Raw genomic sequence first — 15,198 nt, forward strand, 5'->3', positions numbered from 1 at the left:
TGACTATGTACACTTGATTGTAGAATCAAGTGGATCAATGCTTGATTGTACAGTTGAGTGTGATACAATTCATTTACAAGTGTAATATCATGAAATTTGTCTAACTCACTTCAATTTCTTAACATAACAGGCAATATGGTACATTTCTTTTATTTGAAGGTATTTTTTATTTTTATTTTTAGGTTGATTATACAATCGAATATGATTTCATTCGACTCATTTCACAAATATGTAGCCAACTCACCTCATAAATAAATATGAGATAAATAAATGTAACACGTAGCAGATTTGTAGATGGACTATAATTATCCCTCTTAAAAGAACAAACCATATCACAAAGAATTTGTAGATGGAGATGCATGATGCCATGCAACAAGAGTTCAACCAGGCTCGTTACAATAAAGTAAACGAAAAATCATCAACCAATATGGCTGCATTATTCATCTGGTTGAAATGTAGAACCAAAAACAAAATTATGTACTAAAAATACCTAAACTGATGTATTACACCCTGTGAATCGGGCTTTTCTTGCACTGTCAGAAGTTCTTGAACTATGGTGATTCATCTCACTCTCCTCTTTGATTCTTGTGGTATTTCTAATCTCGAGTTTTTTGAGTGTCCAGTCTAGAATATTTCAAGGCACTCACAAGAGACCACTAGATCGGCGTGCAAACTGATTATATCACTTCCTAGTTCCCCTAGTTACCGGATGATGCAGATTTGGTAGCACTAAAAATTCCGTATCCCCGAGTCGGAGGGGTAGAACTGCCAGATTTACCTGAAGGAGAATCTCCAGAGTGCTGATCACTGGAGACAGCTGGTTTTTTAGTGCTGAAATTTCCATAACCGGGTGTTGGTGAAGACGGATTCTTATTCTTTGCAGTAGTCTCACCTCCTGAGTTTCGCATTTCACTGTTAGGAACTTTAGAACTACTGAAAATTCCATAATTTGGCACATGAGATCCAATATCACCAGGTTTACCAATATTTAAATTTGCTTGGCTCTTTCCATTACCAGTTGCAGGACTCTTCAAACTGAAAATTCCAAAACCTTTAGATGGTGAATCAGTAACATCAGCCTTGGTCGTAGTTCCATCTCCAGATCTGCCATCAGGAGTTCTTGCAACTTTGGAAATCCCAGGGCTTGATGGTGAAGGAGGAGTAGCGGCATAGAACTGTGGTTGCTTTGCATCAACCCGACGTCCTTGACCTTCAGTTCTCATAGGTTCCTGCTGTGTCCTCCCTTGATTCGTTGCTGCTCTAAAATAAGGTGCTGCATTATTTCTCTCTGACAAGTATGGCTGGTGAAACCTCCCCTTCACCACAGTTCGTTTTCTATATCGATTATCATCCACAACTGAAGGTTCCTCGGAAGTTTCTACAACAGATCTCAATGAGCCTAGTCCAGGCCCTGGAACTGTAAATCCACTGACAGGTGGAGTGACCTTATGATGTGAAGTGTCACTGATGTTCTTATCCATCAAACGGGCACGAGAAGATGCATTATCGGCATTTCCACTAATGCCAGAGTGAGTACTACTCCCCTCTGAATCAAAATTAAATAAATCTCCTGAGTCATTGGTATCGTTGAATACTTCCCAATCTGCTTCCTCTTTGAAGTTTTCTTGAGCCTCATCCTCAGCCTCTGAACTGCAATCAACGGGATCCCATTCTTCACTTTGGAGTACCTTCCCATCTTGGCTCGTCCTGGTAAGTGCTTCAGGAGTGTGAGAAACAGCTCCTTGAAACCCTTTGGCTGCTGTTTCCACGACCTTGCTGACTTTCTTTCCAGACTTCTTTGTTCCAAACTTAGCATGCTTGACAATCACATATGCTTGCCTTGTATCTACATGTGGACCACTTTCTATAACTGAAACGTCTTCTATCTGTTTTACAGATCAATGCTCAATAAGGTTACTGGGTTAATGATCATGCATGAAGCAGAGCATTCAAAATTATTTATGTCACTACATAGAACTAAAAGATCAGGATTGACAAATAATGAATTAAGGTATTCTATATGGTTTTAATGATAAGCAAAGCGTAACAGTATGACACTCACCAGAGGTAAAAGTTGTGATATGAGCCCACCCAAGTCTTCCTCTTTGCCTGAGGGCATAGCTGTACACTGCATCATAAAAAGGATGTGAATAAAGTTATTAATTTTGTCCATGTAAAAAAGTAATCAGGATCTATCTCAACTAAGATTAGATTCTTTGAAGCTGTCAAAACTAGAAAATATTAGAGGACAATTAAATGGGGTATGGGACACTTGCTCCAATTTCCTTCATATTAGCCTCAGCATGAGAACGTTATTTATTAAAAGAGAGATGGAAAACTTGTAAATGTCTCTGTATCTTATGCTGGTATTTTATACTAAATATAGTGAGAAAAATGAACTCTTAAGATGAATACATTTGCACTTCAGTTCTCTCAGTAAAAACCAAAGTATCATATACAAGGACTTTCCACTAAGGAAGCAAGCTCTGTTGCAACATATGTAAGATGGTGGAATCACACGCATAACAATCAAGTGATGAAGGTTGGACTTTGGAGGATGACGATACTGATTTCATCTTCAATAAGAGAGATATTGAAGACCATGAGATTAGGCATGATGATGCCCTGATGATATCTCTAAGGATTTCCAAGGCTTTGTGAATAAATCCTGATCAACATCGAGAGCTTGAAAGACATTCGTTATTTGAATACATTCCTAAAGTTCAGAAACTCTCAAGGGAGAGCATTGATAATTCACAAACCAACCCCTGACTGATCTCTTTATTTGATGAACGATTCCACCCAAAGTACCAAGACTAAAAGCCAAATTCCTGGTTGCTAATCTTTCGGCCACCTACAATGGCATCAATTGACCAATCCTAAGCCAAGTAATAGTGGTCGACTTTACTGATCACATGACCTTCAAATTCTCATCTAGCAAAGCTGCTGGAGTGATCAGGAGTGACCCTGTTGGATTCCAGCAATGCAACCCTACCCTATCAATGATTAATGTGATCACTAAAATTTATGTAGGATACAACAAATACTAAAGTATTTAAGCACCATAAGGCACTCAATGGGGCTTGACGCCTAAAAAAAAGTATTTAGCAAATAATAGTCACACCAGAAACCTTTCAGCTGAACCTAACATATCTTAATTAAAGAGAAAAAAAAAGCAAAATAGCAACTGGAGAATCATCTATTAACTAAAATTAACACAAAAATGAAAAAAAGAGATCTCTAGGACTGTCAAGTTTGAAAAAAAAACATATAACGTATCAACATTTTAAAGTAGCACAATCAAAGAAAAATAGTAAAATTACCTTTATCTTGTAACCACGTTCCATCAATCTTATAACCAAATCTGCTTTAATTTTCAAGTCTCTTAAATCCTGTAAGAAAAAGAATAAATATTTAAACATTTGAAACAGACAAACTGCACATAGAAAATGTTTCTTTTTTATTTTTCAGATGGAAACTTAAATGTGCAAAGGCAGCAGTTCTACACTATTTTTTCAATGACCGAAGAACATTCACTTTCAACTAAAGTTACATCACACATATCCAAAACAATATTTTAATTTTAAACTCTCCAAGTACTGATAATCTAATCAAGTTTCACATGAAAAACACATAAGTACCAAGAAACAATTTATTCCATATCTATGTAAACTGGAGCCTTGGTTTTCTTTCACATATATTGAAATGAAATCGAGAACCAAGATTCCATGCTTCTGGAAACATACATGTAAATAGTCTTGCAACAATTGTATAAACATATAGGCTCTGTACATGTGTGTTGTGTAAAATCTTAAAGCTTTACCAGCAAGCTAAAAATCGAAGGTGATGCAAATCAAGTCAAGACCAAAATGCAAAACTGAGCTTAATTAAGTTTACGTTGACCATAAAAGTTATAGGATTAAATTTGCTTATTTTTCTATTTTTGGATTTATTTTTCTGGGCATTTTCTATGTTTGATTGAGTGATAGAAATTTTATTTGTCATTAGTGCTTATGTTGCTCAAGTCAGATTGGACAGTCAAACCAAAAGAGAATTTTGGGAAAACTTAGATGATATCATTCAAGGAATGTCTAAAACCGGAAAACTTATAATTGGAGGAGATTTGAATGATCATATAGGAAAAACATATGGTAATATAAAGGGGTGCATGGGGGTTTTTATGAGAGAAATGAACATGGTGGTATGATTTTAGATTTTATAATTTCATATGATTTTATACTTGTAAATACTCATTATAAAAAGAGAGATAAATATTTGATTACTTATAAGAGTAGTCACAACCATAAGTAAATAGACTTTCTTGCTAGAAAGATAGATAAAGTTATTTGTAAGAATTATAAAGTTATACTTGGTATACTTGGTGAAAGTTTAACGAATCAACGTAGGTTGATGGTATTAGATATTTATTGTAGAAAAAAAAAATTACTATGACTAAATGGTGGTCTTTTAAAGATGAAAATATAAATACTTTAAAGAATAAGATGAAAAATGAGATGACTTGGAACTTAGATAGGGATAATATTAATATTATTTGGACTACGATCGCTAATAAGACTAGGAGCTTAACAAAGGAGATTCTTGATGAAACTAAAAATAGATATGTAACCTTAAGAGAGAGTTGGTAGTGATGCGAGGAAGTTCAAAAAGCAATTTTTACAAAAAGATCATGTTTTACAGATCGGCAAAATTGTGAAAATGAGAAAAAATATTAAAGATATAAAGAGTCTAAAAAAAGGCTAAAAAGATGGTTAGTATGACAAGATATAAGGCTTATGATGATTTTTGTAATAAATTAGACATTAAAGATATTGAAAAAGATATATATCGAATTGTTAAAGTTAGGGAAAGAAAGTGTAAGAATTTAGATAATATTAGACGCAAAGACGAAGATAAAAAAATACTTATTATTTCTATAAATTATTTAATGAATATTCCACACAAGATCCTACCTTTTCGCATTGATAATTGATGAACTTACTCGTCACTTACATGACAGACCTCTTTGATGTATGTTATTAGACACTGATATTGTCTTAGTTGATGAAAGACTAAGTGGAATTGATTATAAGCTTAAGTTATAGATGCAAGTCTTAGAAACTAAAGGTTTTAGATTAAGTAGGACTAAAACTAAATATATAAAATGTAATTTTAGTGATTCTAGAAATAAACAAGAGAATATATTTAAATTGGATAGACAGGAAGTCCCTTTAAGTATAAGTTTTAAGTATCTTAGATCAATTATTCAATAAGATGGAAAGATCAGTGAAGATATTATTCATAAAGTAAAAACAGGTTGGTTAAAATGACGAGGAGCGTCAGGAGTCTTGTGTGATCATCAGGTACCATTGAGATTAAAATAATTTTTTTATAAAAAAGTTGTGAGATCAACAATGCTTTATGGATTTGAGTGTTGGGCAATAAAGAAACAATATATATAGAAACTTCATATTGTCGAGATGGAAAAAGGAAAGTTAGGAGTCTTGTGTGATCATCGACTACCCTTGATATCAAAAGAAAAATTTTATAAGAAAGTTGTGAGACTAACAATGCTTTATGGATTTGAGCATTGGGCAGTAAAGAAACAACGTATATAGAAAATTTGTGTTATTGAGATGAGAATGTTTAGATAGATAGATGAAGTTACTAGGAAAGACAAAAAAAGAAATACTCTTATTCGTAAACAATTAAATATCACTTCAATAAAGGATAAGATGAGAAAAAATTATTTAAGATGATAATGATATATGTTTAGAAAACCTCCAGATGCAATAATCAGAAGAGGTGAAATAAATAATGTTAGCGATATATTTAAGATATAGATTAGGAATGTAATCATATATAAATTTTTGGTAAGGTATTAGGTATTCAAATTTTTATAACTAACAAGTTGGTTGTTATCCAAAACAAACAACAAATTTCATTGAGACATATCTAACAACACTCTATAGAAAGAAAAAAAGGCATTCATATCACAGAATATTGATTGAATATTATATTTGGAACAAAAAACATAAAAGGAGGATAAGAAACTTCGTTAAATGTAACATATATTTCTCTTTGAGACATTTTCTTTTATTATTACAAAAAAATTCTAGAGCGGTTAGCACTGTGATAATGTTAAGTTAATAAGTTCCATACTATATATGTTTTAGCATATTTTGCTTCTACACCTATATTGGTCATTGTAGGACACGTGGTCAATTGATAGTGACCCCACCTTGTTCTTACAAGACAAAAGTTATCATACGATGAACTTGGATTTGTTTGTAAGATTATGACCCACATGTACATAGGGGACCTATTACGTGGCACGCTAGAACTCAAGGTGTTACACCACTTCATCATCTACATAGTGTCATCAATTATGCTGTCAAAATATAGAGGGCATCCGCTAGTGGGATACCCTCAAGATGCTGAAGTGCAGGGAACCATTGACCACAATTCCACCAATAAGCTTGTAAGAAGTAAAAGAGTTTCCACTTTGTTGCAAACATAATAACCATACACATATAGAAGCATAAATATGGCAATGGAGGTAGACAAATAAACATGTTATTCATTACAGAGTAGTAAGCGAAGTCCTGAGATGCAATGGATATACTGTCAATGATGGAAATCTATGTAGTAGCAAAACATAGTACAAAATACAAAAGAATGGAAATCCATTTTAATGAAAATCATCAAAAATACTTTAGCACTCCAACTTAGATCCAACATTAACAAAAATATTTTGGCAGTTTGAATTAAATTCAAGCTGCACTTTTATTTGATTCAAGTTAGGCAAAATGGAAACTCACAAGGCGCTGCAAATATAAATACACACACACACACCATTTGTGTGTGTCTATTGAATAAATTACTTACAATTTTTCCTTTAAACCGAACTTCTTTGTGATCCCCGCCCCGCATTGCAATTGACGACTGCAATATGAAAGCAAATACAAAATGGAATCGATCATATCAGTATTCATGTTATTAAAAATAATAAAAACATAAAGAGTAGTCATATTTTTTTTCATTTAAAAAGTTCAATGGATGGTCACCACCAAATAATTTTTTTTTCAAAACAATAAACAAAAGATATGTTTAGTAATCACAAAGTTAAAAAATATATATCTTTTGGTAATATTGTTAAAGATTATTAATATTTGGTACAGAATTATTGATTGATTAGTATATCTGCCAAGTGATACATAAAATACATGAGTGGTCTCCCATCAGATCTGGAAAGGCAAGATATCAGAAGGATTCTCATCAGATGTCAAAAGCGAGGTATGCAATAATCAAGATAGAAGTTTGCTGATCAGAATTGGACAAACAACAATCCACTGCTGAGGGAAGATTTAATCAAAATAGAAGTTTGCTGATCAGAGTTGGGCAAACAACTATCCACCGCTGAGATAGGATTTTCCTAACGAACCAAATCTTCAATCAAGCTCATGTTCCTCCATTTCCATTTAGCCTCTTTTTCTTTCCCTTACAAAATCTTGGTGAAGAAGTAGAAGTACATAATTTGTCATGCAGCAACTTAATAAATTTACAAAAAAAAAAAAAGTATCATATAAGTGTAATGTTCCATTGATTCAAAATGGTTCATGCGTCCAAATGAACATGTCATCTTATACATTTCTAAGTTAAAGAAATCCTAGAAGAACATGATCTTAAATGATCAGCAATAAGGTAGATCATTTTGTTATTAAATAACACTTTAATCTTTTAGGCAAGTTGATTTGCATAAGACTCTTGGTTGTGTATTTAAAAGTTGCAGCCATTTGTTAAATATTGTCATTTGTCAACTGTAACAAGAAGCCTCTTCAACTATTAGTAATCATTTATGGACATAATAATAGCTTTATTAAATTAAAAAACCTCAATGATTTGATATAGTCCAATCCACGTGATAGAATAAACCACCTCGTCATGACTATCTACTTAAACCTTGTGTATCAACCTAATATGGGGAGAAAATACAGATGATTAAATATGAAGGAAATATCTTAAAGTTCCACTGATATTTGTTCATATTTTATCTAGCACACAAACAAATATATTATCATCATTAAGACCACAAGATGGCACACCATGAACACAATTTCTCCAGGATAAGTATGCCTCAAAAACTAGTGCATTTTCATTCTCTATGTAATAAGTTGATCAACTTGTTTTTACATGAAACCCACATGTATGGACTTAATGTCTCCTCCCAGTTCACAAAGTGCATATCGCATTATACACTGTCCATCTTGGAAAGGCTTTAAGTAGATACAGGAACTTCAAGCACCGATTGCAATTCCACTTCAATATTAATGCTTTTATGGCAAAGCTTACCAAGGTTTTAAAATCTTGGTCAGATTTTGGTTTCAAGATCTTGTTGAACTGGTTTAATACTGGTACAGCAGCAATGTACCAACAATGTACACTTTCAGGTATCACTAAAAAAATAATAAAAAGTTGAGTGGCATCCTTGGTCGGATCGGTGACTACTGGTAGGTATGTACCACTGCAGTCAATATTTGAGACCTTGAGGCTAACTCAAAGATCTAAAATGGTTATATAATTGAAAGACTGTCACAAACTAAAAACCTCTGACACTAAAAACTTTTAACAACTTACTCATTTGGTTTTCAGGAATGCAAATGTAAATAAAGTTAATAGATAAATTATAATACATTTTTTTAACAATAAAAAAAGTTGCAGATCTTTAAATATCTAAAATATTTGTTGACAATTTGCAGCTGTTGTATTACGTCACATATCCTTAGTGGTAAAAATTCATTATATGTATAAGGTTACTTATATAGCTCGGAAGGAAAGAATCATATTGTATTACCTTGCTTTTGGCACGTTCCTTTTCCTTTACTTCTTGTTTGAACTTCTCCTTATGGAAGTCCATAATCTTGCAAACAGGTGGATTTGCATTTCTTTGAACCTACAAAATCAAACAAGTAACAAAAGTTAGTACTATGTAAAACAAGTAATGTACTATAATGTCAAAAATATCAGTTTCAGCTTCTATCTAGTACAAATGCATATAGAAGTACATACAGATGCTTAGTATAGCATATTTTATGCACATCTAGTAAGTTCAGAGTCAATCTAGAGAGGAGTACAACCCGTGGAAAAAAATAGAAAACAAAGAGTGAACCAGATTCGAACAGCATGCTTAAAGCTGCTGTATAAAGAGAAAAGGAAAGTATAGGATGCATATAACAAAGAAAGAAAATGAAGAACTTTCTTTCCAAAATAAGGTCCAATAAATTCATTACACAACTTTGAAAGACTGATGATTTTCCAGATCTACAAGTTGCATAAAAATCCAAGAGTACAATAACAATATTTTGCAATAGGAAGATAATAGTCAATTTGTCCAAATTTTTGGATCAACTTATAAATCAAATGATGACAGAAAAGAGAAATGACACATCATATATGTTTGCAAGTTTGAAAAATAAAAGCAAAAAACATGTGATCAATAAAGAAACTTCACCAGTAGTAATGATTTAAAAAGCGCTAGGCACTCGCCTAAGCGAAACGAGGCGCTAAAATATAAAAATATATAATATAATTAATAAATATAATTATTTAAATAAGAATATGATATTAAATTAAAAAATCTTACAGAATCATAATATCACATTAACAAAAAATCTCAAAATTCAAAACAATAACAATAATTTCAAATAAATAAAAATTAGAAATATAAAAATAAAAATAATATATTATTAATCTAATAAATAAAAAAATATTGTTGCTCATATATAGTTAACAGTATACTGTTAATATATTGTTAACAATATAATATCGAGTCGATGTGAGAAAAAGGAGTAAGAGTAACAGTAGCGGCGAGAGGTGGCAGCGGTAGTAGGAGCGGGAGCAACGATAGTGGCGAGCAGCGACAGCAACGACAAGCAACAGTAGTGGCAGTGATAGCGGTAGCAGCGAGAAGCGATACCGGGAGCACAGTGTAAAAGTAAGACTGAGGCTGCTGACTGAGAGAAGCAGCAGCGAATAGCGGCAGGAGGAGCGGGAGCGGTGAGCGGCGATAATGGCAGTGGCAGCGGCAACAAAGAGCAGTGACAACGAAGAGAGGCAACAATAGCGGAGAGGCAACGAGTAGAGAGGAAATGTTAGCGGCAGAATCGCGAGCAGGGTTAGGGTTGGGGAAGTCGCGGGAGGGATGTTGGGAGGCTGATATCGATGCTTTAGTTGGTTTAATTGAACCAACTAAAGTACCAAAGACTAAACCAGACGTAAAACACTGGTTTGGTTGCATGGTTTAACCCGGGCGCTCGCCCGAAGCACCTGGGCTAGGGCCAGCGCCTAGGTGGTGCCTCTTTAAAGCGAGACGCTCGGGCCTCGCCTCGCCCAAGCGCCTAGGCGAACACCCGAGCGCCTATTGAAATCGCTGACTAACAGTAGGTATCAAATTGACCACAGAAAACATAAAGAGCACATCAGTTTTTTCTTCTTTTTTGAAAGATCGACCTTCATGTTTCCTTGCCATGTCCATGCTGCTCACATGACAGTTAAGTGTCCGTAATTGCAAGCAACCAGAGCAATTAGCATGTTCCTGTGCAAAGGTAGTCAACTAGCACGCAACACAGAGGCTGGAACAGGTTGGCAGGTCCAGCATTAGCAAATATAATGCAATCAGTGATCAGTGAAGGAGTGAAGAATCTTTTCCAATACGAAGTTCTGAAGAAAATTGAACTTTTTTTCTTCTGCATGTCTTAGAATGTCATAATGCTGGATACGAATCCACAGCAACTGCAGCCCACCAGACCAATCAACCTGGTCTGCCATGGTTTTAGTTCGGTATGGTTGAATACACAAACAACCTTGACAGGCCCTATTCCAAGTCATAATCATGGTGGGACAATGAAGAAAGTAGTCCAGTTCATTACTAGCCATTGACCATAATAGTTTTGTATCAGCACAGAGTAGCTTCAGTGGCTTCTCATGACAATCAGCTACGATGTCAGAGTCCTCCATTGTTTGATGCACAGGAGATGAAGATCTCTCCCTCAGATATGTTATCAATGTGATAATGAGACTTCACAGAGATGTGTGAAACAGCTCACTAGTTAGCAGTCCTAATATTAAGGGAACTGACGACCAAAAACCCTTGTAATGAGAATAATTGATTATCTCTGCCTGCCTTATATTGTCACTCGTTGGCCTAAAAGCAACAAAGTGTAATCAATATTGGAACTTCTGATAGCTATGGGAGACCTGTATCTCAGACTTGTAGTAAATCCCACTGATTTTGGAGGCTAATATGATGTACCAGCCAAGCTCAAAGCTTTTGCAGACAACTATACTGACAGCTCACAGAATTTTTTCTTGATCTTATCCTGTTATAGCGACAATTCAACTGATCATGCAGTTTTGACATCTCTATTGCCTCCAAACTTACCACCCCGAGTTCAACCTATTGTTGACCAGAGTATGGGGATAGCAAACAAATCCTGAAACCAGATGTAACATGGGTGCAAAATACAGACAAAGACTATAACCCAAAGATAAACCAGTTATGCAACCCACCGAACTACAATCATGGTTCCAGATCATGCCAATGATAGCCAAGATAAAATTTTCAAAGTCCAACACCATTGACATTGTTGGAATTTTTAGGCTAAGATATTTTTCAAATAGCATGGCCACACCAGAGCAAGGACCATTCAAACAGCAGTAAAAGTGTTCTAATTCACTCAGAAATATATTTTATTTCTCTCCTTGAAATAACAGAAGTAAAGGATTTACCAATGAATCAGCATAACTGCCAGACATCAGAACCATCCAAATCTGGAGGCAATCAACTGAAGGAGAACATCAAGAGTCGGACACAACAGGAAGAATGATGGGATCATCAGAAGACAAGTATTTTCTTTATATTATTATTTAAAATTTCTATTGTATGATTGAAATTAAAGTCTGGCACTGAGTCCTGTATGCTATGTTATTATGATTTCATGAATGAAATTGTTTGTTTTTATTAGACCAGTAGCCATGATTATCCTTCTTCTGTTGTAGTGCTTCTCCCTCCTAGACCACCTCTTCTTACCACTTCTTTCTTCCCAGCCTTCACTCCCTATACCCTATTACCTTTACTGGGACATACCAATATACAAGGTTAGGGAATGTGTGTGTTAATATAAGTTCAGTAATGTGCATATGGCTTACTTTTCCAGTCTAAAGATGTTAAGGAGTTCAGGCTTAGAAATATGCATGAGTGATCTTAATTGCACATGTACTAGATAGACGCACCCAGCCACCTCTGTCAACTAAGTCCTTGCACACATCCAAAATATTCAATGCAAACAGTTGTCCACCTAGAATGATGTGAACCTTCTCATTCCATATCTTCTGCTGCTTCTATATGACTTCTAGAATAAACTCAAGACAAACTATTGAAAATACGTGTTCCGTGCAAGTAAGGTGGAATCATTGAGTGTAACATAGTGCAACTTGAACTTTGAAGCTCTTCCAACTTTTCTATTATTATTGACACAGCATTTACTTTTTTGTCTATTTCAGTGTATGGCCGCCTCATGCTTTAATCAGCATGCATGCTTGAAGTTGCAAAAAAATCAAAGTCCAACACCCTCTTTATCCACATAACAAAACTGTATTTTTTTTAGTTAATGCAAAATCAAAACCTAACATCAACAAATGATACTCCAACTTGTGACAGATAGCAATCAATACATAGAGGTTGAATGATCATGCTTTGTTAAAAAATGATTGAAAAAAAAGAAAGAAAAAAAAGAGCATCTTGAAGTCAGACTTATTATATTATTGTAGTTGAATGCAATGGATGATGGCAAAAGTAATTTGAACAAAATGTGAGAATAAAACATTAATGAACTAGAAAATCATTTGCATTTATTTCTCAATGCATAAATATGACAAGAAATTATGATGGTATAACAGGCCATCTGTACCTCAACTAAGTCAAGTTCGAGCTTTGTTGCACGATCAAGTGCTTCTCTTCTTGAAACAATGCCGTGACCTATAGATTTTTATAACAGTAAGTAATAGTTTATATGACCACATTAACCATGGGAAATGAAGGAAAATTATATTCAGCAAACTCAGAAGAAATAACAGCAAGTGAACAGCAAAAGTGCTGGTTCATTTTGAAATATTGATACTGCCAAAGATTGGATGCTCACAGCAGCTTAATCATGCTTTGCTCATTATTTATCATGAGTCACTCATTATCCAGTCCTTACTGACTCTGTAAACAAAGCCCCCAGTAGAATGACAATCTACAATCTTCTACTTACCAACTTGCACATGTACTAGGTACAATAAGTTGAACCTACAGATGGCAACCATTTGGTCCCCAGTTGAGTAATCCACTCTCAAACAATCAGTACAGTCAAATGTAGAGGTAACAAAGAATCATAAATATTCAAAAAGAAGTTCAATTGCTATAACGTATCATAAAAATTTGGAAAAGAATTCAACATACCCTCATCAGTGACAAGCCGAACATATGGTGCAGTGATCGCTGCATTAAGCCTAGGCCCCACATTTGAATCTAGAGCTGGTTTTGACTTCAGTTTAGCCTAAAAAGTTCCGATCAAACAACATCAAAAGTTAAAATATATAATGTGTGTGCGCACATGTGAGTGTGCATATACATGTAAATATACATATACATGCAAATATATATATCAATTTGTACGAGAAGAGAACAACCACCACCTGCACTGGAGCCGCAAAGGATCTCACAGGGGTGTAATTGAAGCTCGAACATGAGGAATGCACAGCAAAGCAGGGACCAAATAGATTCTTCCTGGCCATGGACCTCAACAATTGGTTTTGCCGATTCCACAAAGGAGTTCCAAAGGCACTCCGGTATGGCTGCAAGAAAATTGGATCTGAATCAAATTGGGGCACATCATATATTTAAGAGTCAATTTAAGTGAAAAATATATCAAAAGAATCACCTTCACCGGAGCGGCAAAGGATTTCAATGGCTTGTAACTGAAGCTGGGGGAAGGGCAAATGCCAGAGCAAGCACCAAGAAGATTTTTCGTGGCCACGGACCTCAACTGCTGGTTCTGGCCATCCAGCAGAGGAGTTCCAAAGGGGTTGGAGAAGAGGGAGAACCATCTCCTGTCTGCCTGCAAGCAGAATGGATTTGGATCGGGATGGGGTTGATCCAGAACCAATCTGATCACTGAAAAGCCCCGTCCCATCCGATCTGATAATCCACTGAATTGGTTATAATATCCCATATGACTTTTATCCGGAGCACCGAGGCATCGCAATGCGCGAGTGAAATGCATCTACCACCAAAATGGAGAAAAATACTAAATATGAGAAAAAAAACACCCAAAAGAACAAACAATCAACAGAAGCAGAACCCATATCCAGGTTTAGAAAACAAGTCAATTTCAACATATATCAAACACGGTTCATCTGAAGTCCCACGATACTCTGTTCATAAAGTTAAAATTACTGTTAGATGAAACAGGAGAGACCGAAAGAGTGAAGGAGAACAGAGGAGAGCATAGTAGTGGGGAGGAGAAGAAAGGAGAGACGGGGATACAACAGGAGAGGGACAGAGAGAACAACACAGGAAATGCATGAGCGGAGAGGGGAGGAGAAGAGAAGAGAAGAGAGGAGAGGAGAGAACAGTACCGGAGTAGCGGGAGGTGGCAGCATGCGATGGTGGCGCGAAGGAGGTGGCTCGGCCAGCGACGTTGGCAGCGACAGCGGCAACGGCAGCGGCCCAAACGCTAGGGCTCGCTTGGCTACTTGGATTTTTAATCTGAAGGAGCTCAACGGGTCCACACGGTAAACTCGAGTCGAATCGGACGATTCCACCGATCGAACCGATTCGACTCGCTCGTCAACCCGAACCCATGAGATTTTTGTTTCAGAGGCCGAGTTGACTCGTCGGGCTTGATCTGGCCGTACGATCACGAAGAATGTCATCACTGCACCGTATTGACTCGGTCAACGTTTTCTAAGCTCAATCAATGCAAACATTCAACAATCAATGCATACACGACTGCTCTATCTGTCTGATCTATTTGGATCACAATCGTACTCACATGACGAGAATCCAAGTTTAAGGTTTTAGTTTGCTCAGACGAAGAGTATGCCGATGTTATGTGAAGGGAGAAGCTACGTGAGGCAGCGGAGTTCCATGCATAAACA

At 35.7% G+C, this 15,198-nt stretch overlaps 1 protein-coding gene across 1 annotated transcript; it reads right to left on the bottom strand.

Annotated features, from left to right (window-relative positions):
* Nucleotides 1-267: 267 nt before the first annotated feature.
* Nucleotides 268-14,973, bottom strand: LOC135613694 (uncharacterized). Its single transcript, XM_065110732.1, has 10 exons — nucleotides 14,677-14,973; nucleotides 13,980-14,321; nucleotides 13,735-13,893; nucleotides 13,499-13,595; nucleotides 12,966-13,033; nucleotides 8,852-8,950; nucleotides 6,886-6,942; nucleotides 3,324-3,392; nucleotides 2,063-2,128; nucleotides 268-1,886 (listed from the first exon to the last, which is right to left on the bottom strand). Exons 1-10 carry the CDS (start codon nucleotides 14,971-14,973, stop codon nucleotides 699-701), a joined length of 2,442 nt encoding a protein of 813 aa, XP_064966804.1. The 3' UTR covers nucleotides 268-698.
* Nucleotides 14,974-15,198: the final 225 nt, after the last annotated feature.

The sequence above is a fragment of the Musa acuminata genome, chromosome BXJ2-6 (assembly GCF_036884655.1).
Source record: "Musa acuminata AAA Group cultivar baxijiao chromosome BXJ2-6, Cavendish_Baxijiao_AAA, whole genome shotgun sequence".
Taxonomy (NCBI): Eukaryota; Viridiplantae; Streptophyta; class Magnoliopsida; order Zingiberales; family Musaceae; genus Musa; species Musa acuminata.